Below are 22,868 nucleotides of genomic sequence, written 5' to 3'. Positions count from 1 at the left end.
GCGGGGATAACAAGGTCATACGTGTTTCACTTTTAAATGCCTAGCCGAAAAATTCTTTCGTATCGAATAGACTTCAATATCGCCTAGGGAAATAACTGCATGTGATTAATTTTACACACCTCCGCCGAGCGGACTTGAGCAGCGATAACGGTTTAGACTTGTATTCGGTGGGTACGCGGGTCGAATCTCGAACAGGAGACCGGCTTAAGATTTTTACTCAGTCCCTCCATCAAAATGGAGGGCCAGTACCTTGATTGGGGAAATGACTATTTCCTTAAATATTTATTTCCAATTCATTATTCATTAGCCTGCCATCTGACTGCATAATAGTGAGATTGCATGGAACAAACCACACACCCCTCAGTCATAATTGCAACTAGAGCTTTAAGATCCTCAAAACAATATTCTGGTCAGATTCTTTATATGGTTATGTGAAGTATCTTTAGTCAAGATTTCTGTACCATTGCACGTGATGTGTTGGTTGTTACATAATAAAGTGATTGCACTAGATGTACCAAAGGATGTACTATTATGGAATTAAGTTCTTAATAATCTTCTACCTGGTACAAAAAGCCTAAGAAATGAAGTGAGATTATTTTAACTGGCCCTAAAACGATTTATTCTAATTCATTTTATTCCTTAGACATATTTTGATTGTAATTTTAACTAAAATAATTACTATACCTAATTTTACATATCGGAGAAGTTCATGGAGGTAGGCCTTGACCCACTGGGGCTGTAGTGCCAAGGGGGAAAAAAAAGAAAAATTTACATATAATAACCATATTTATTAATTATATGCATTTGTGACTTGTGTATAATATATTCAAATTTTTATGACATTTTATGATCTATGGAACGGGAATAAAGGATGATGATGATCAGTGAGTTAATCTGTTTATTGTATCAAATTGAGAACAAAATGTTTCAGTCTTAACTGACCATCATCAGGTGTATACATGTAAAATTATAATGAATATTTATGAATATGTAGTTTAAAATGGACCCATTTTTGATCAGTATAATTACAGTTTCCTAATTGGTGTTGTAAACTGTAAAATCTACAGTTTGGAAAGTTGTAAAAATACATTTTATATATATAGGCCATGAATATACTGGTTGGTATTTTAAGTGATGTATTCGTATCTTTAAGTTGGTTCTTGGTATTATTTTTGTTATTTTCTGTGTCTCTTACTCGCATGTACATGTGGGTGTGTGGATGTTAATATGTATGCAGGTTTTGCAGTATTGGATATACACTGTTGTGGATCACCCATGACTCCTAATACAAGGTATATCAGGAAAACATTACAAACCAAGAATTCAGCCCACTTAAAAGCAACAACAGCACATACACCCCAACACACTAAATATCCATATTATTACATTCATTCATCTGTAATCTGTCAAGACGACAGGTCCACAGTCTCTTCCAAAACAGTTCCTCCATTTGATGCGATCTAGAGGTTTCTCCTTCAAATGAAAATATCCTCTTCTGTCCCCAAGGTCATCCAGCATCTTCTTACGTCTTCTGGTCACTTCTATCCGCCCCTCTATCTTTCCTTCAATAACATCTTTTAGAAGGCAGTTACTGCGTAAGATATAACCAATCCGATTAGCCTTCCATTTTCTTATTTCGTGTAGGATATTCCTCTGCTCACTGACTCTAAATAACACTTCATTTCTCACATAATCGGTCCAAATGATCTTCTCCATCCTTCTCAAACACCACATTTTGAAGCTTTCCGGGTGTTTCTGATCTACTGCCCTAAGTGTCGAAGTTTCATAAAATTACAAAAAAAAAAAAACGAAAAACATATTTATATACATACTGTATATTCAGCAACAGCATAATATATTTTTGATTTTACATGTATACACCTGAGTTCATCAGCCTAGGCCAAAACATGTAGCATTTTTAGTTTTACATAATAAACAGATCATTAACGTCTCACAACCCTATGGGCCTCCATGGCCTGTTACAGGGATAGCTTTACCCTACTAAAAAGAAAGTCACTTCTCTCCACCCCCCTACCCCCCTCCATTATTGTGCTTCTTAGTTTACAACACTCTGTGGGGGAAGACTGCTGAAACCATGGATCAACGAGTTGGAACTATGGGATGTGGATACTGAAATAAATGAAGCAGTAACAGTATGCTCATCCCCAACCTTCAGTCAGGCAGTTATAATTTCAAATGAAAAGTATTTCATATACAAAAATTAAAATTATTAAATATTTATTACTGTATTCCACTTGCAAAACCTAGGCACAGATGGGAGAATAATATTAGAAAAGAAGTCTTCCAAAAATAGGATGAAGAGAAAATTGGATTCATCTGGCTCAGAACAGGGACCAGTGGTGGGTTGTTGTGAACATGGTGATGAATTGTCAAGTTCTGTAAAAGATGTGAAACCTTTTGTATAGCTGAATGTCTATCAACTTCTCAGAAAAGACTCTGTCATATGTAGTTAGTCATCAATTTAACGTCCTAATAAAAAATTACAGTATAAGCTACTTTCTTTAAACCCTTGTACTTCCTTGCAGGATCCATGTACAACTCACTTTACTGTACCACAGTTTGTGGAATATCCCTCCATTTTGACCCTCTTCTGCTCATACACCCAATAAAAGCTATGCAAAATGAAGTCCAAGGAACAATCTACCTCTCTATGATTCAAATGGGCGGAAGTGTACATTAACAATTCAATAAAAGCTTTTATAACTATAGATTAACAAATGGGCTACATACTTAATACACTTGGTCGTCGACTTACGACCAACTTCCGTTCTGACTGACAGGTCGTAAGTCGGCCATATATTTATTAACAGTATTTTTTAAACTTTCTAATCTGTTTATCATCTTTGTAATTTATTTTTAGAAACTTTTACATTTATTTATAATTTTTTGTGGTCGTAAGTCGACGACCAAGTGTATACATTTTGGCTTTCTATAACAGCATTTTGCCATAAACAATTTCCTTCCCATCACTCATCATGTTTGAACACAGCCTGTTCCTATTCCCATACTAAAATTTCATATTTTATTTTTCTCATAAAGATTATGATTTAAATTAATCTGATTAAAATTTTATATCTCATTTTCCTTTCCACTGTCCTTCACTTCCATCACTGCCTTTGCTCATAAAATTCACTGTACCCTACCCAGATGGACTACAGAAGTACAGGACAGAGAACTATTTAGAAAATAACACTGTAGTTTTCTTTTTATTTTTTTAATGTTGTGTGAATTATATTTTATTTCAGATGCATTTTCAGCTCAGCATACATAAAATATGTAATTTAGCAGTTATCATGCATGTTCAAACATATCTTGGGTAAGAACAGCATTCTTCAATTTATTTACAATAGTTGTATCACATTTGAGGTGTAAATTTATCCATTAAATCCATCCATCTTTCTGATGCTTTTGTTTTGAAACATGGACCCTGGCAATGAGAAATCAAACCCATGCAACAGGTACAAAATATGCGAGACATTATGAAGGGAAGACAAGTAATGATAGAATTAGAAATGAAAAATTAAAAATTTAGTAGAGTTAGAAGAAAAACAATTACAATAATTCAGCCACATAAGAAATGGATAGATCAGGGATATTGAAAAGGGCATGAGAATTAAATTTAAAGGAAAGATACCTATGGGATGGCCCAGAACAAAATGGTCTGTCAGATTCTGGAAGACATGAAGATAGGAAAGAACTGGAAAGGATGAGACTGCAGCCATTTTCATCCATTGACATATATAATATAGAAATGATACTAGAAGAAGAGATTGTATTATGTTTTTTGCACAGGCCCCCTTCCCTCCCCAAAGCATTTGGTTTGGTTCATCCCGGTCTGTCACACCAGCAATGTTACAAAAAGGCTAATCAACTTCATTCAGTGTGACTGATAAAATGTTTTTTATTTCTTTCCTTTTTAATCTTCTATCCTTGATATGTTTTGGTTTTAGAGACCATCTTCAGAAGGACATATCAATACAGGTAGGAACTACTATTGCAATATGTTTGGACAATATCAATACATACATACAATATCATCACAACACCTTGAATAAAATCTGATCCTTTAACAACTACAGCAACATGTATTAATAAATAAAAACATTTATAAATTATTATGAGTAGTCTATTAACAAGTGTGGTTTAAAATCTTTAGGAACAATTTGGTCTGTGTCCTTTATATTGCCTCTCTTTAAATGAAGTTGGGTGTCTACCACTTTGTGGTTCCATCATTTGATGAATAGGACTTTAGTGTTGTCCTGTTGTTCGGGCAGTGCTAGACTAATCTTAATGATTCATAAATATTTTAATGTATTCATGCATGTCATATTTGCAAGAAGGTATTCCTGGCTGTAACCATTGACCTTACATTATGCTTGTCAGACAGAAGACATCTGTTAGCAAGACACTGACTGATACCATAAACTCTAAATCACAACTGAAATAACAGTCCAACATAAAGCCCTATTTCTAACCAGCTGAATTAAAGCTTTATCATCCCAACCACTTACCTTTTGAACATCTTCATGCGAGTATTATCCTCACATCTACATTGTGACTTTGATAGTGACTGTATGTCTGAACAAATTTTTGTTTGTCTTTGTTTTAAATATAAGTGGAATCACCCACCGTTATTTAATGTGGTGAGAGTGTGGGTAACTTATATGGCAAGTTTCATGGTAAAATGTTAAACAGATGCTGCCTCTAATTTAATAAATGCTTATTTTCACATGTTGTTTCTTGGCATATGAAAATTCTTCATAGGCTTTCTAGTATATTCAAAATTGAAAAAGATAAAAAATAATAAATGTTGTGTGTAAATATACCACCATTCACAGTACCCATGCTGGATATTAATGTAATTACAAATTAATAATAATAATTTTTCTATAATTTTCAGTGTTTTGTCTTTGGGGTTATTTCACGCTAAAATATAGAACACTATTCCGGTCTTCTTGAACAAACAGCATGTCTCGTATTGCTCCAATCATCAACAAATATATGCTTCATGTGTTCTGTATTTTGGTTAGTTTACACCTGTCAGTTTGTTGGTCTATGCTGATGACGTGCATTTACTGGGTGATAATACAGATACCATAAAGAAAAAACATAAACTTTAATTGAGGCTAGTAAGGACGTTGATCCAGAAGTAAACAGAGAGAACAGTGAGTACATGTTGCTGTCTCAACAGAATGCACGGCAAAATCAGGACATAAAGGTAGCCGACAGATGTTTTGAAAATGTGGCACACTTCAGATATTTGGGAATGACTATAACAAATCAAAACCTGAGTCAGGAGGAAATTAAGAGGAGACTGAATTCAGGTAATGTTTGCTACCATTCAGTCCAGAACCTTTTGTCTTCTCAGCTTTCTTAACTTAAAAATTTGAATATACAAAACTACAATTTTGCCTGTGGTTCTGTATTGATGTGAAACTTGGTCTCTGACATTAAGGAAAAAAGGCTGAGGGAGTTTGAGAACAGGGCATTGAGAATATTTGGACCAAAGAGAAATGAAGTGACGGGAGGCTGGAGAAAACTGCATAATGAGGAGCTTCGTAACTTGTACTCTTCTCCAGGAATAATTAGAATGATAAAGTGAAGGAGGATGAGACAGGCAGGACATGTAGCACGAATTGGGGAGGAATGCATATAGGCTATTGGTGGGAAAGCCAGAAGGATAGTATGCAGTAGATGGATCTGCCTCAGGATAGGGACCAGTGGTGGGCTCTTGTGAACACAGTAATGTACCTTCAGGTTCCATAAAATACTAAGAAGTTCTTGAGTAGCTGCACAATTGGCAGCTTCTGAAGGACTCAGCTCCATGAGTATACCTGTCAGTACACAAAACATTGGTCTGCAAATGTTGGGTTAGCAGTAGTCCATCCTAAGTGTACAGAAAACACCTATTTTAATGCCACACAGATACACCATAGTTATGTATTAATGCCCAGATTTTTTTTTTCAGTACCCCAAACTTTGTCCCTCCTGAAAAGAATAGTCTTTTGGGTTGTAACACTATGTAATTCGGAGAGAACTCTATGTTTCAGAGGGATATACCGTGCCCTACTTCATGAGCAGGGCCACGCCATAGCTGAAGCGGTTAGTAGCTGGCTTCCCACCGTGGCGGCCCAGGTTCGATCCCGGGTCTGGTCAAGTGGGATTTGTGGTGGACAAAGTGGTGTTGGGGCATGTTTTCTCCGAGTACTTCGGTTTCCCCCGCCAATCTTCATTCCACCAATTGCTCCACAATCACCCTGACCTATCATCTGGGGTTGGTACAATAGGCCACAGTACAAGGGACTTAGTCCCACGCCACTAGCAATAAAAAAAACTTCATAAGCAAAGCATAAGGGAAGCATGAAACCAGCAGAGACAGGTGGTAATTTGTCTCTGCCTTTCATAACCTGCTTATACCTTTCGTCAAACTTTTCACTCCATTATATCTTAGATACTGGCATCTACAGTGAAGCAGTGGGTTCAATCATAGGTTACCTACTGTAAGATTTGAGGTGGGTGAACTGGTACTGCAGTAGGGTTGTATTTACAGGTTTCTTTGTTTTCCCCTGCTAAGCATCATTCCACCTACTCATGTATCATTGCTCCCTTATGTATGTGCTAGCCCTGACCAGGCAGCACATTATGACATCCTCAGCTTTTGTGTTTCAGTTATAAAAACAAGCAAGGAGAAATCTAAATTCAGTACACTGACTTATGCTTACGACAAAATAATACAGCAAGAAAACTGAGGAAATGGATACAGCGAGATCTGAGGTTCTTTTGGCAGTGACTATTAAGATTAGACTTTAGCTGTATGACACCATGCAGTTAGGTACTGAGGTACTGTTTCAGAAGAATCTGCTGCCTCCATCTTGAGGTCCTTTTGTTCTTGTCTAGCAGACTGAGGCAACAATTCCTTCAAAACGTTGGTACATACCTATCGAGTTACCTGACTTCATGTCCTTTAAGATCTCACTATTAAACTACTGAAAAACTTTTTCATTTGTTTCATTCTGGTCCGTTACACTAACAAATTATAAAATCAAAACAACTCCGTCAAGTGTGACTATTTAAGTTTTTACTACTTGAAAACTTACGATGGTCTATAGACCGAAACATGTAAGGGCGTTAAGTTTTCAAGTAGTAAAAACTTCAACAGTCACACTGGACAGAGTTGTTTTGATTTTATACTGAAAAACCTTTACATGGAATCAAGTCTCTGATGTTGCGGTCTTTTGTTATTTTTTTAATGTTCTCTGCTGTATATCAGTAAATATAAAACACCAGTATAATCAAAGTGCCAAATTCAAAACCTCTCAAGAGATAAGGTACATTTATTTCAGAGCACAATGAAGCTGAAGGAAAAACGTAAACATGAATATAAGAAAAGTACTTACAGGAGAAAGAGAAGAATGAAGAAAGCTTGACCACAAGATGACTTGGTGGAAATGTCAATGAATGAAGATTAAACCAGAATTGCCTATGTTTCATGAAGCCATAAGCAAGCCACAATAAACACAGCTGTTGATGTTTTCACTATGGTTTCAATCATAATCTTTCCATTTTTACCTTTGCAAAAAGAAACAGCATGGGGTTGCTTTCATCTTGTGAACACATGTTCACATGAAGAAAGCAGTCTTCTGGGATATGGCACCATATAGATGTGGTGTTAATCGACGTTTCGGAGGAACGTATCGCCTCGAGCTTCAGGGTAGAAGGAAAAATAAGAAAACCCGCAAGCGAAGAGACCGTGAGAACCGGTACAAGCAGACTGGTGTTGGAATTCCAACGTTCCTCTGAAACGTCGGTTAACACCACATCTACACGGTGCCACATCCCAAAAGACTGCTTTTTTCATAGTCACCGCCGTGAAAACCTCAAATCTTACACATGTTCACATGTTATAGTAAAAGGATAAGAATACAACTCCTTAACAGAGAATGAAACATTGTCATCATATTATTATTTTACTGTTTGCCCAAAAAGAATCCAACACCAAATAAAATGGTTATATAATGACAATACATAATTATAACCAGAGTAAAATGCTGTGGTAAGAGACCTGTTAATGTGATAGTATGAATCACAACCCTTCCACAAACAACTGTCTTCAAACTTAAGCTCATTATCTTCACACACATACATATACACATATATATTTTTAAAAAAGAAGAGTTCACACACATACACAAAAACTTGTATGTCATCCTCATTGGTCCAGATATGTGGTACAATTCCACTTAAAAATAATACACATATCCCAGGGCATATATTCAGTCTCGAACACTGAATGTAGTTGCAAATATTTTGCCTCCACTCTGACATCTCCAGATTTAAAATCACTAATTTTATTTAGCTGTCCACCAGAAACATAGAAACTGTACATAACATTTTATGTCCAACAGGTAAGTACATGTAATGCTATTAAATAGATATCATATTAATTGAAATATTAATCAATGTCAATTTGCAGTGTTCAAAATCTAGGTTATTGAATAAAGGTGGCATATCAATATGTTTGATGCATAAGATACAAAGCAAAGACATCACAGTGCCAAGTTTAGATGGGTAAGGGATTCCATTCAGTTCAGTCTGTGCCACAACTCGACCAATAACAGGTATGGACCTCAGATGCAGCACTTCCTAAGGATGGAAAGCCTAACAAGTGACTTTTCGTGAATGGTAGAGTTTTAGACGATGATGACAATGGCACATCAGGAAGAAAGATACAATTCTTGGAAAACATTCTTAAAATTTCAGTGATTTCANGCGTGGCATGTCTTCTGTTGACATGTTGCCAGATTTGAAACGGGAAAACCACTCGTAGACCTGTGATTTCCCCAAAGCATCATCATTAAAGGCTTGCCGAAGCATCCCAACAGTCTCGGCTGCAGTTTTCCCTAACAGAAAGCAAAATTTCACGCACACTCTTTGTTCCTTCTGGTCGGCCATCTCACTAATCGCCAAAGGGTTGAAACAGGAACGCACACAACAGAGCACCACAGACAAACCACTTAACTCAGACTGACGCCAGCTCACTAACAGTCGCGGGAGACCCCCAGCTAACACCACCTAGCAGCACAACTCGTAACTACTAAGCATGCGCGCGCAACAGGTCGTTTCCGGTTATTTTTGGGTCCCCCCTCATACATGCTGTTAGCATTTATTACATGTATCATGTTATGACATTATCCTTACAGTTGTTAAATCGTCACAATGTACAAAAATGCTGCCATGTTACTTATGGAGGTACAGCTTCACACATTCTTAACCCTTATAGGATGTATTCCTGCTGGCTGAGCAATTGCATTTTTCAGTCCCAATACTATTGAAGTTGTATAGCCAACAGCCCTGTTAAACCTCAATTCCTGGATAATAAAATGTTAAGTTAAAATATAACTACAAACTACACAGTACCAAGAAGTTTAAAATCCATATTGCCCGATGAAAAGGGTTTACCTTCACACTAACGGGGCTGAGCATCCCTCTACCTACTTAACGGAAGGCTGGGTGTACTGCAGACATGTACTAAGATATGTCAAAGAGAAAATTTCAAATGGTCCTGCTGGAAATGAACCTCATATACTGGGTCCATAGCCTATCATCTAGATGACTGCAGCACTGTGGCTCAGAATTGCTACATAATGTTTTTAATGACATAAAATGACAAAACACATGCTGCAATCCTTTGAATTCCACTTTCATTATTTACGAATATTCAACATGGGAACCTAAGTGAGAGTCACCTGCGTTTTTTGCAGACTCTTTACTGCACATGATGATGGTCACCAGTCTACTGCAGACCCTGTATCATGAACCACAGCAGTCACCAATATCTGCTATAGACCTTGTTTGTACCTCATACCATGGATATCGCCAGTGTCTCCTGCAGATCTTCTACCACGCACCATGGCAGTCACCAGTGTTTGCTGTACTCTTGTCACTTCATGCCATGCCCATCACTGGTGTCTGCTGAAGACCTTGAACCTCATCTCATGGCCATTATCAGTCTACTGCAGACTGCAGTCACTGATGTCTACTGTAGGCCTTGTACTTTGTGTGATGGCCATTACCAGTTGTCTGATAGAAACGCTTTACTTCGCTACCACAGAAGACAAGTGTCCAATTCATAATGCCCTAGCATGTTTTCAAACCACTACCATGTATACACTAGTTCCATGCAAGCTTTAGAGTAATGCATCTGCTATGGCCTGTAGGAACCATATTATCAAAAACTGCAGTGGGCTGGGACAAAAAAATATGTAAGTCATGTGTTAAACAACATAAAAGATAAAATTTGCATTATGCTAGCACACAATCTCCTGAAGCACAATGGAAAGGTTCCACATATTCTATACCCTGCCACAAAATGAAGTAAAAGTGGTCAGCATCACATTCTGGCCACTTTGTCACTAGTGAAACAGCCCTCTGTACCAACTGGACTGGAGGAAGGGTGATCTCAGAGCAGACCTGACTGTTGTGGAGGGAAGAAAAGTTTCTGCCCTTACAGTCAAATACCAGATATCAAATGTTGAGCCAAAAACTTTATTACTTGAACTATCCTGGCTTATTAATAAGACTAAAATGATGCAAACATCTGTGAACAGGAGAATGAAGTTAAACCACTGGAACATCAATTCCTTGTTTAAGATACTGCAAGTGGATGGAACAACTACAAGCATTCACACTGAACAATCAATTGCAGCTGGGTTTTCAAGGTAGAGGAAAGATATAATGCACAGTCTTCTAGTTACAAATATATTCTCCAGCAATGAAACGAAATAAACACAACATCTCTATTGAGAACTCTGTAACTTCAGAATTAAAAAAAAAGTTCATTACAACAGATATTAACCTACTGACATACAAGCCCCTGCATAATTTACCTGACCTCAGTATTTTCATCAAAATACCTGATCTATTCCCAGTGTATATTTTCCAATACAGCATTAATTACATGCACAAAATAATCACATATTCTTCAATTTCAGTATAAAGGCAATGGATACAATTTCAGATTGCATATTTATATGCACATTTGGGTAAATCTTTCTTAAATATCCCTTAAGTTCAAATGCTATCACATTTTGTTTACTTTCTGAGAAATACATGACAGTCACCAAAAGCCATATCAATAGAACTGAAATATGTATTTTTATCATTTGATATCATTTTCTCAAAGTCAGAGTTACTTTACAACTGGTGGTTTACCACCAATTAGTTCACCTTGGCCCCAAGCCCCTTGAGAATCATGACCACCAATTTTTCATTTTCAACTGAACCCTTATGGTCTCTTATCCTCTTGACAGAATTTATGAAGGTGAATAAATGAAATGGTCATTGTCCCTATGTAACATCCTCTCTGATGAGAAGATAGGTCTGTCATTTACAACTGCTGCTGGCCCTAAGCCAGAGTAGTCATTCTCAGGTCCGAGTCCCATGGGACTCATGACCATATTTTACTCTGTAAGATTTGAGACTCAAGAGTCAGAATCCATATTATTCTCTATGTGAATCAATTTTAGCATTACTGTCTATATCCAGAAACAACACAAGAGAGAGATATGTAAGCAAAAAAGTTTATGTTACTCTTACAGGGTGAGGCCATGAAGTCTGTATTAATAACAGAATTTATCTATTTAACAACACAGTACATAGCTTGAATTATACACCACTGAAATACAGACTGAACTGAATGAGTTTCCTTGATATTTGTGGAAATCATGTTAAAATGTTAAACATGGAATTATATTCTGATTGGGAAAACATATCCTAGCCAAAAGTGGACACCTCAGAAAAATATGAGGTAAGAGTATATTTTTGGTCACAGTTTTTTATACACTTTCTTTTTACTTCAATCATTCATTAAATCACTTCATGCTATTATCAACAGTTCTCGGGTCCAGTGAAATGTCCCTGCAATGTGAACCAAATGTACATCCAAAATGAGTGCTACTGCAAGGAGTGTGATGGTGGTCTGTGTGTTGTGCTCACCAAAACCCTATTGTGACTGAAGGTACTGAATCCAACAGTGTTGGGTGAGTAAGACATATCACTTCATGCTATTATCAACAGTTCTCGGGTCCAGTGAAATGTCACTGCAATGTGAACCAAATGTACATGCAAAATGAGTGCTACTGCAAGAAGTGTGATGGTGGTCTGTGTGTTGTGCTCACCAAAACCCTATTGTGACTGAAGGTACTGAATCCAACAGTGTTGGGTGAGTAAGACATGATCTACATACACAAACAAAGACTTCTCCTCCCATCCAGTGAAGTTTGGAGTAATAAATGTTTGACTTTTGCAAATAAAATTCTACAGTCCAAGAAGCAATATGCAAATCATAATTAGGGGCGAATGGAATGTGGGATGGAACTGCAAGTGCAGCTTGGCCAGGCATCAAAGTAATGGAAAAAAAAAAAAAACTGTCCCTGCAACAGGCCATGAAAGCCCATAGGAGTGTGAGACATCGAGGCTCCCAAGACATCAACGTGGGATATAATAATGTTTATGTAAGTACTGTGCAACAAGTTTCTGTTTAACAATAAAACTAATCTGGTGCAAATAAATCCATGAAATTCACATAAAAAAGATTATATATTTCTATTGGATGACGTGTTCATTATGTCATAAATTTTGTTTTACTGAAACTCATAAACAACTGAGACTTTTTATAGCATGTTGCAATTAGAATTTAAAACTACCATTCTAAATTTGAGCTGACTACCAGTCCCATGTCCAGAAGGTTAAAAGAAGGAAATGTTGGGTCCTGCAACTGCTAAAACATACCTGAAGGCCATTAGCATATATTAACAAAATGGAGGCAGACAGAAACTAAACCTACATGGTTCATGATCCTTGGATTCAGAAATTTCAGTGGCAGTTTTTATGCTTCTTGCCATGTAACTTGAACAATACATCCAAAGGTCATAGGATCACTTATACATTCTGTAATCTACTGTCTTTTCTTAGAAAGGTAGGTGGCATGACTACCAGTGTGTAGCCATTAATATATATTAAACATCATATGTTATGGAAAGAATCTCTGGGTTTGGACGTACAGAAGCTTTCACACAAAAAAGTGCTTGTCAAGGTGACACTAGTTCTATGTATCTGGCTTGTACCACCAAAAACATTTGCTGTTTAAATAAAATTACAAAAGTAATTGTTTTTATAACTATCTTTTTGTCCTGCCTTATGAGACATTACACACACACAAAAAGGAGGAAATTCAGAGTGGCAGAACTGAAGAAAAAATCAATAATTACACAACAAACCAAAGGTTACATTACAAAACTGTAACTTAGATTGTTAATATACGAAATACAGTAAGACATAACTTTCCTCTACAGTCCCTTGATGGTCATACTGCAGGTTTATCTATAACAGATATGGAATTAAGGGATGTTCCATGTAAATCGTTATTAGAACCTCTGAACTTATCTAGGGGTCATGCTGCATCACAGCCTGTCGATAGTGTCACATAACATACATACATGTGTGTGTGTAAGGTTACCATTTAAGCTGATCGTCCACTTCACACAGACCAACTTCACACCTGAAATGAACAGTATAGTGGAATCAATACTCCATGATCCACATTCTGACCTGATGCAAACTTGCAGCCATACATGAAGAGTTTCATTGACAGGACTTGACTCTCAGTCCTGATCCGTGAGGATAACTTTGTGTATGTGCAGATGCTGCAGCAGTCTGGATCCATTCAAACATGTTTCAGGCATTTTAGCCATAGTTTGACTCCTGCTCTCCACACATACACACGTGGGTTATATTTGTGGTGAGCTCTAGTAGTGAGGTTCTTTTTTTCTATTCTAACAGCCACATGAATACATTTTTCTTTTCACACATCCAACTTTTAACCAATTTTAAATGGTAATCAGATGTACTCATTAATGAAATACTATTAACATACACTATTGCATAGCATATGGCCTGGGTTTTCTCTTGTGAATAAATCATTTCCTTGATGAAAAAACTGCAGTCAAGCTTTTAGCCAAAGCAAGACTTTTCTCCTGAGTAGACCTGCAGACTTCTTCACAGTTTTCCTCTCACTAAGAAGAGGCTTTAAGCACATTAAATCTGGGGTGTTATGCGTTTTTTCTCTGGATCCCTATTTCACATTACTGGCAGACACAGGCTTTTATCCATCACCAGCTTTAACCACAAACTATTAAGCTAGGGAAAAGTTCACAGATAAAAACGTGTGTATGGCCTGCTTTTGCATGTTACTTATATCTGTTTCTATGTGAGGAAAGAAATTTTGTTGTTTATTAACATTTCTATGCGGGTCATACACATTAAAATCTACGTAAGCAACTAAATTACTGCATTCCAACCACTCCATTTCTTCAGAGAATAAGAACAGTATTTCTGAAATTACACAGAACCCTGTCAACAAAATTTATAGTTCTATTAAGTACCTTACAATTTAAATATTTTAAACTCAATTTTACTGAAGAGTTTAGAGCTCAGAATGTGAAATGCAACTGTCAATATTTATAATTATAAACTGCATTTTAACACATATATCCTTAAAGGTGATATGCATTTCATTCCTACAATCTAAGTTGTTTAAATAAGAGATGAGACCAGTTTAACATTTTAACTCGATTTCAAAGTATGTGTAGCAATAGATGAAATGAGACTGTAATTATTAAAGCTGGAACATAATCTTTTGATACAATACTATTCTACCTTCACCATACAGTTTTATATTTATTCAGATAATGAGCAGATGTTCACTGCTCTAAAAACAAGTCGTACAATTGCAACACAGAAAATTATAATGGCAAAAAGATTTAAACATATTACTCCTTACTGAAATATTATAAATCAATTCTAATTTATGGTAAATCTTTTTTCTTTTCATCTGCTCTCCAAGGTTGCAATGAAAATATAAATATTTTGCTTATAATGTAGGAGATACATTTTATATTAGGATTAAAAGTGTACGGGCTGGAAACTTTAGATGTATACAAAACTGTGTCATCATCATTGTATGTACACTTAAAAAATTACCATAAGTCACCCTTCCCCCTGCTTTGCAAAGCTGGTAGCAGATATCAGCATAATATGAATAGTCCCCAGATAAGAAAAAGTAACATCACAATACTACAGCAAGACCTGGACTTATACCAAAGTAAGAGATAGCTAAGAGTCCATTTCTGTAGAGCTTCAAAAGGCTCATCAGAACTAACAGCTGCTGCCAAATCAACAAGTCATACATAGCAAAGCCCCTTCCTTCTTCTTGGGTGACAGATGTCGTGACTTCTAAATTTCACTCATCTTTGGATTTTTCTGCAGATTCCTGCTGACTCCCTTCTTCTTCCTCATCAGAGTAATTATTCGGCTCCTCTCCAGGTTTCAGCAACCGACCAACATAATCATATTTATCTGCAAAAACAAAACAAAGAAAAACCAAGAACTGTTGTAGAATGTCATATACAGCTATATGTTCAGATGGACATATCAGAATCAACGCCATACTGAAATTTCTACAAATACGGCTCTGAAAGCACAAATACAGTGGTTCCCTTGGTTTCTGATGGTTTGACATACGCCGATTTCAACATCCAATGCTTTTTAAAATTTTCTAGTAATTTCCCTTGTTTTCCACAAAATTCTGGACAGCCATTCTCAGTCTTACAAATGAGGAACTGTAAGCTTTGGCTGCATAACTGATCCAGAAACAGCTGAAGCAAGAAGAACCCATTTTATGGTTTACAGAAACCCGTGACATGCAGGAAATTTGGGTGTGACTGCCAAGTACCTGCACAGGTTTGGTAACACTTATCCTGACTGGGAATGCAGTTGTTCTATCCGGAGATGAGTCAATGCAGTGCTGCAGCATCACTACCATGTTCTGTAGGAGAGGATGCATCAAGCAAGGCTAACAGCCTTCATTTCTTATTTTAAAAATAAAGCTGAAGAGCCTCCAATTGATCGGAAGATGGCACAGGATGATCCAGCCAACTCTCATGATCCACAGTAAGTGCGTCCCTCGTCAGTAATGCCTACATATTTATATTTTATTACAGAATATGAGATCTAATTACTTGTATGAGTATATTAAGTTTGTGTTTAAAATATATGAATGTTTTATATTATTTTGTGCTTAGAGCCAGGACAGCAGTTGGTATAGTGATGGCTACGTGCTGGACGACCAAGGGGTGAGAGTTCGAGTACCAGTGTGAGCAAGAATTTTTACTTCTCCATATCATCCAGACCGGCTCTGGGGCCCACCCAACCTCCTATCCAATGGGTACTGAGGACCCTTTCACCAGGGGAAAAGAAGCCTTCATGCTATCTACTGCATTTAACATCCTTAATGTACTACACAGTTTCAAAGAAAATGTGTACAGCTATATAATAAAAACTGTGTACATAAATATTCAATTAAAGCAAATAAAAAGTAAAATTTCCTTCATTCTAAAGCATGAAATTATTAAAACATGTAGGAGACGCTGGAAGTAAAAAGCAAGACATTCTAAGCATCAGCATTAAATGGGAGTGGCCATTTTACTCCAAAGGAAATAAGCTTCAGTACTCACTAGGCTGCAGGCTGGAAGGGTCCTACAGCTAGTCTGAATATCAAGACAAAGAGACATTTCTGTTTGAGATCGGAACCAAACTATTCTGCCTGCAGCTAGTCATTTTATGGACTAAACTATCTAATTCAAAAGATGTATTTGGTGTTTTCTTTTCCACCCTGAGAATCAGCAATATCTATTGCTGCTAGAAGCCCTCCCTCATCCTTCCTATCCCCCTACAATTTATTAATTTATGCTGTCTCTTCCAGCTCTTTATATTTTCCGCTCATTTATTTTTCCCCCCCTTATGGCCTCTGAATCAGCCTACTATGCTTTTCCCAGGCTCTCCTTCATCTCTTTATCAGTTCACTCATATACTATTTCTATCTATTTTCTCTCTAAAAACAACACTTTCAAGGACCAATTTTTTTTTATGTTCTCTTTATTACTACTGGTTCAGTCAAGGCCCAGGTCACAGTATGACCTCTGCCTATAATAATACTACTTTTTCCCATATTCAGCTTACTCTTCTATCCTAAAGATTTAAGCAGCAGTTTCCTCCAAAATGCTGATAATATTCTACAAGAATATATGGTTATCAGATCCCAGAAGATTTACTTCATGTTCACTGCCTTAACAACCTCACACCGACAATGTAGGGCAAGTCAAGGTGTGGAACAACACACAACTTACACCGCCCACGCCTACCGTTCAATTCAAACACATCCTTACTTTGAATGCATACTATATACAGATGCAATTATAAGCAGAACAAAGGAAACTCCTCCCCCCTAACACAATGTTTGTAAACTCCCATCTGTATGCCAGACATCAGCAGAACTGATTCAAGCGGGAGATGAAACATTAGTCTGAGATCCATAAAGTCATTAATTCTATTTGGAGTAAGATAGAATTTGACGCCGCGCCATAACTTAAGTGGTTAGTCGCTGGCTTCTCACCGCAGCGGCCTGGGTTTGATCCTGGGTCTGGTCAAGTGAGATTTGTGGTGGACAAAGCGGAGATGGGGCAGGTTTTCTCCAACCAGCGACCTTCTGGCTTGTAGCATGATGGATAAAAATCATTACCAAAAGTATCCTCCTGTTAGAATGCATCTCAACTTATAACATGGGAGGCATGGAAAAACTGGATTCACACTCTGGCAGTTCATGCTTCAGACACATGTTCCAGTAAACATTCCTTACGTAGTGCCAGGGCATGCTATACTCTTCTTCTGAAATTTCACAATATAACCAATACTAACTGCATTGGCTGCAGTGATCAATCCGAACGGTCTACGGATTTTCTATATTTCTTAGTCCTTTTGTTTGAAGGTTTAATATTACCAGTAATATATCGTGTGGGGCACGCGGTAGCGTAGTTGGTTGAGGGGCTATGCTACAAGCCGGAAGGTCGCAGGTTCAAGTCCCGATGAGGTCATTCGATTTTTTTCAGTTGACCTAATCCTTCCAGCCACACTATGGCCCTGGAGTCAACTCAGCCTCTAACAGAAATGAGTACCAGGAATTAATTACATAATTTTCCTGGGAAGTAAAGTGCGGCCGGCGCGTAAGGCTGACAACCTTACTGCCATGTTTGAGCCGATTGTCTAGATAGTGTGGGACCCTCGTCTCATGACCCTATGGGCCTTCACAGCCTGTTACAGGGATAGCTATACTTTTTTTTTTTACTTTTACATTCATATAATGTGTATATATTCCATCCACATTTTACTGAAATTTTGGGCTTTATCATTCCATATTTGAAATTTATTTCTATTCTTTTTATCAAGTAGCAAGGCTTCCTCAAGATTTCTGCAGTTTTTCTTTCCTAATCATCATCATTCCACGGCAGAAAATTTTGTAACACTGATTTGGTCCATGAGGAAACAACACTATAGAGAATGCCTAGCGCTGAACAAGATGAGATGAGATGATAATGTACAGAATTTCTGTAAATTCTGCTGTGTAGGTCACATGCACAACTCTGCAGAAATATATTTAACAGAAAACATATGGGCTGAATTATCATGTTCCGTTCCTTCCTTCTATATGCTCTGCCTGTGACAGTGCCTACAAGGCCAGGAACCATTCTAAACCAACTAAATCTCTCTCTTAATGTTTATGATTTCCAAACAAAAAGGGGGAACAATATCCATGAAGCAGGGGGAAACATGTCTATGAAGACAGGGAAGGTGAACTACCAACTAGAGTGCAATGATTATATTAGTTTCAATGTTGTAGCACCAGAAATTAAAGGTAGTTTTGTACAGACAGTACATCTGACCAGAACTGTCAGCAAATTCCAAGGCGGCATTTCACTGCACGCGTTTGACAATGGCAGTAGTTATGGCAAGCTTGTATTTCATCGAGAGCTTAGCATGATAGGAGAAGGGACACGAACCTACTTGGTTTATAAATTTTATCTTAAATAACAAAGTTTTAAAAACATTAATATACCAAGAAAACTGCTGTAGTTGTGGAAAAGTTGGATTTTGTATATACTGTGCATAACATTGTATGTATATGCATTTTAACACTCAAAACACCCATTGTGATAGTAGTTTCCAAAAAGTATCGATGTCCCTCTGATGATGGTCTATAGGGACCGCAACATGTGAGGGTGTTAAGTTTTCAGGTAGTAAAAACTTCAATAGTCACACTGGACAGAGTTGTCTTGTCTTTGTAGCTTAGCACCTGTTTATCACCAAAATGACAGGGTACATAAGAGATAAAACACCACCCCTGTGCATTAAACAAGTGCAACCCCAAAGAGAGAGTGAGGCTACAAGCTACCAAAATAATACTGAAGGCCATCTAACACAGCTACCACGGTGTAGTTGCCGAACCTAGTGGTGTCAACTACACCTGCAGTCCCCACAAACAGAGTTTCTCAGATGACTGCACTACAGAGGCTGCATTATGGTCTAGGAATCAGGCAGGGGTTGAGTGATTAAAATTAAATTTCTGGTGAGGTGAGGGACCTTTCTCTAACACATCACAACCAAATTGAGTTTGGGGCCCACTCAGCCTCCAAAGCAATGAGAACTTGAGGTTCTTTACCTTGAGTGCTACAGCATAAAGTTGACAATGCATCTCACTCCAGTACATGTTAATACATGGAACTTTCCTTCCAGGTCCCATATATACCTTCATAAGATTATGGCTAAGTACAGTATCATAGACCTTTTGCTTGATTATTATTACACCAAATGAGACATTCAAAGATGATTATGAATAACTGTAAAGGATAGAGCAATTTCATCCCACAAACTCACTTACTTCAGAGTGAATGTACATAGTTGCTCACGTGGCCAGTAAGTTCCTTCCTTTTATGAAATCAAAAAATTCATTACCCATTCACAGAAAGTTGCTACTGGACTTCATTCTCACACACTCATAGACCCATTTTGACGTTATCTTCACACCTACAATTAGGTCTACAGTGTGGTCTTTCAGGCTGTGGATTATTTATATAAATTCTGTATTTCTCACCTCAAGCGTTCTACATATTCTGCCTAAATTTCAGCCCATATTAAAACAATATCCTAGTTCTCACGGCAGTGACTATAAACATCACTGTCTTTCAAGACATGTTATATAGTCCGGTAAAGCACTGCCAACATTCCAAAGAAACCTGCTGCCTCCATCTTCAGGGTAGTAGAAAAACAGAGTACCCTCCTACTCTCAAGATGGTGGACGCATGGTTCTCGAAAGTGCGGGTACCAGTCTACCACAATACTCAGTATTACATAACAAAAAAACAACCATTTTCAACTCCCCTCCCCAACTCTGACAGAGATTGGGGAGGGGAAGATTAAGACCACTCCTTATTTCTAACTTTATTTGGGGATAGGGAGATTAAGGCCGTGCCTTGCTTCTAACTTTATCTACAGGAGCTCAGCTGTGAAGCTCATGAAAGCACGATGAATACATAAAGAGTTCAAGAATGGGAGTGCATAAAAACTGTTAAGAATGTGATTCATTTGAGTTAAATCCCAAAGGCACTATAACTGAATTCTGAAGTATTCTGATGCAAGCAGAGTATATTAGTCAGCAGTTGTTCGTTTACCGACATCATTATCAACCACGTATAGTTGCAGATTATCATCTTCATGTAAATATATTTGTATAAAAGGTGGAAACTAATAAATTCATACCTAGTTGCATTTGCTGTAAACCAGAAGGAGCCTTCTGTTCGAACATCTTTAAACATGTCCATTCTATTATAAACATTAACTTACTGTTTATGGAAACTTCTAGCAATGTCAATACACCTCTTCTCTTATCAATATCATACATTAAAAGCACCTAGTCATAACACATAAGAAAACATTAAGCACAAAACTTAATATACATATACTGTCCTTCACCTTTGAACTGCATTTCCCATTCTCGGACTGAGTCCATTTCCATCGTATTTAGATCACTCAAATCGTCATACTCATCCTTCGCGCTCACGACTGAAAACGTCGCCAAACCTCGTGATGCGTCGCGTCCACCGAATGCAGAGTATGGGCCCCCTGAATTTTAAAATGAGAAATACTTTCTTTCGGTAAATCGTAAACACGTATTTGTGACAACACATTACATTTCTCACACTGGTGATAATATAAAATCCTATAAATCCAAACTTACTACTGACATGTTAATTACTGCAAAAGAAACGGCGAGTAATCAACAAAAACTGAAATAACACACTACCTGTTATAATACAACCTGCATTAACTATATTCTACAATACCTTGCCCATAAAATCGTTTGCCTTTTGTTACATCAAACACTTTCCCGTTGACAGCAACAAGAATTCTGCCGTCTGGCCCCTTTCCATCGTATTTCTTGAGTTCTTCCACAGTAAAATCCTTCCTTAACTTAGGAAGTTCTGGTTCCGGTGGAATAGGCTCAGGAATATTTTGTCGACTTTTCACAATCTTATACACCAATAATGTAATTACGCCGAGAAGTGCAATATTAAGAGGACTTCTGATAATTTCGAGAAATAAACTTGGAAACAGACCGCTACTTTCAGACGACACGCTTCCCTCCGCCATCTTGATAGCTTTTACCGCTTTTACGTCGTCATGCCCGTCATGCCGGTCATGCTCTCATACAAGTATGTACAACAAAGTGGAATGTTGGGTAATAAATTCATGGACAGCGCTGAAGCTAAAAAAAAAAACGCAATTAGATATAGATGACCATGACCACCAAGACCAACGAGAAGTTCAATTACATATGAGTACTGCGATAGTTATTAAAATACATTTGGAAAACACAAATTTTTAATGTTGTATTTGACGTTCTTACACTGACGACTAAGAATTGTTCTGCATTCCCTGATGTAATGCCATGCAATCCGATTAAAATAGGCCGACGTTTCAAAGAAACACCACCAGCTTGGATTACATTTCGACCCGTAAGATAACTGAGCAGCGTAGTTGATTAAGTAATTATGTTACAAGTCGGAAAGTCGCAGGTTCGATTCCCGATGAGATCACTGCATTTTTAAATTGATCTAATCCTTCCGACAGCAGTATGGGACTGGGAGCTAATCAGAGTCTAACAGTAAGGGTCGGAAATGAACAAAAATTACTATTAGGCTACTAGGATTCTTCTTGTGGGAATAAAGGTTGGCCGGTGCACGAGGCTGACTTCATCGCCATCTGTGAGGCGATTGTCACACAATCATGTGGTCCTCCGCGGCCTGTTACGGGAGTAACAGGGATAGCTTTACTTTTTTTACCCAGAAGATGGTGGCAGTTTGCTCAGCCAAAACGTCGGTAGAATTCACCTAAGTATATGGCGGTATATCGCAAAAGATACAACTCTGCAACTTTTGAAGTTTTAATTGATCATACTTTCACAAATCCTGTTTCATTTTCAGTTGAGAAGCCTCTTAACTACAAAAGGGCATGTTGAAACATCAATATTAGAATACTACAAAACATCATTTCATAACTGCTGGAGGATTTTGGTAGTGCATTATATGCACTGGCACTGGAAGGAAGAAGCCAGGCATTTGCTCCCTTGCCCAGGATTTTGAAAACAAGAACTTAAAATTGAAGAAAAGAAGGAAATATGTAGTTTGTAATCAAATTTTCTGTCTGCACCCACTGAAAACTGGCTCTCCCCTTGGAAACATTCTTGGAATCATCTATGACTATGTCAAATACATACATACATATTTATTTCGTTCCAGAGATCTACAATTGGCAGTGCTGCCTTGAGATATAGAACATGTCAATAAAAAGTACATTTAAAATGATAAATTGTTAAAAATTAAATATCCAAGACATTTAAA

The 22,868-nt window shown here is 37.4% G+C and overlaps 1 protein-coding gene across 1 annotated transcript; it reads right to left on the bottom strand.

Annotated features, from left to right (window-relative positions):
• Positions 1-12,320: 12,320 nt before the first annotated feature.
• LOC111870869 (membrane-associated progesterone receptor component 1) lies at positions 12,321-21,684 on the bottom strand. Its single transcript, XM_023863472.2, has 3 exons — positions 21,312-21,684; positions 20,941-21,090; positions 12,321-15,435 (listed from the first exon to the last, which is right to left on the bottom strand). The coding sequence occupies exons 1-3, from the start codon at positions 21,616-21,618 to the stop codon at positions 15,320-15,322; spliced, it is 573 nt and encodes a 190-aa protein (XP_023719240.1). The 5' UTR covers positions 21,619-21,684; the 3' UTR covers positions 12,321-15,319.
• Positions 21,685-22,868: the final 1,184 nt, after the last annotated feature.

Source organism: Cryptotermes secundus, unplaced genomic scaffold (assembly GCF_002891405.2).
Source record: "Cryptotermes secundus unplaced genomic scaffold, Csec_1.0 scaffold709, whole genome shotgun sequence".
Classification (NCBI taxonomy): Eukaryota; Metazoa; Arthropoda; class Insecta; order Blattodea; family Kalotermitidae; genus Cryptotermes; species Cryptotermes secundus.
Note: the sequence above shows the minus strand (reverse complement) of the source record. Positions and strands in the feature narration are given on the sequence as shown.

Bases quoted from the DNA above. Each gene is read 5' to 3' on its own strand.
- LOC111870869 (XM_023863472.2), bottom strand. From the start codon at position 21,618: ATGGCGGAGGGAAGCGTGTCGTCTGAAAGTAGCGGTCTGTTTCCAAGT. The intron at 21,091-21,311 runs GTATTGTAGAAT...TTTAAAATTCAG, and splicing joins CAAACGATTTTATGGGCAAG to GGGGCCCATACTCTGCATTC. The intron at 15,436-20,940 runs GTGAAGGACAGT...TTGTTTTTGCAG, and splicing joins ATGGGAAATGCAGTTCAAAG to ATAAATATGATTATGTTGGT.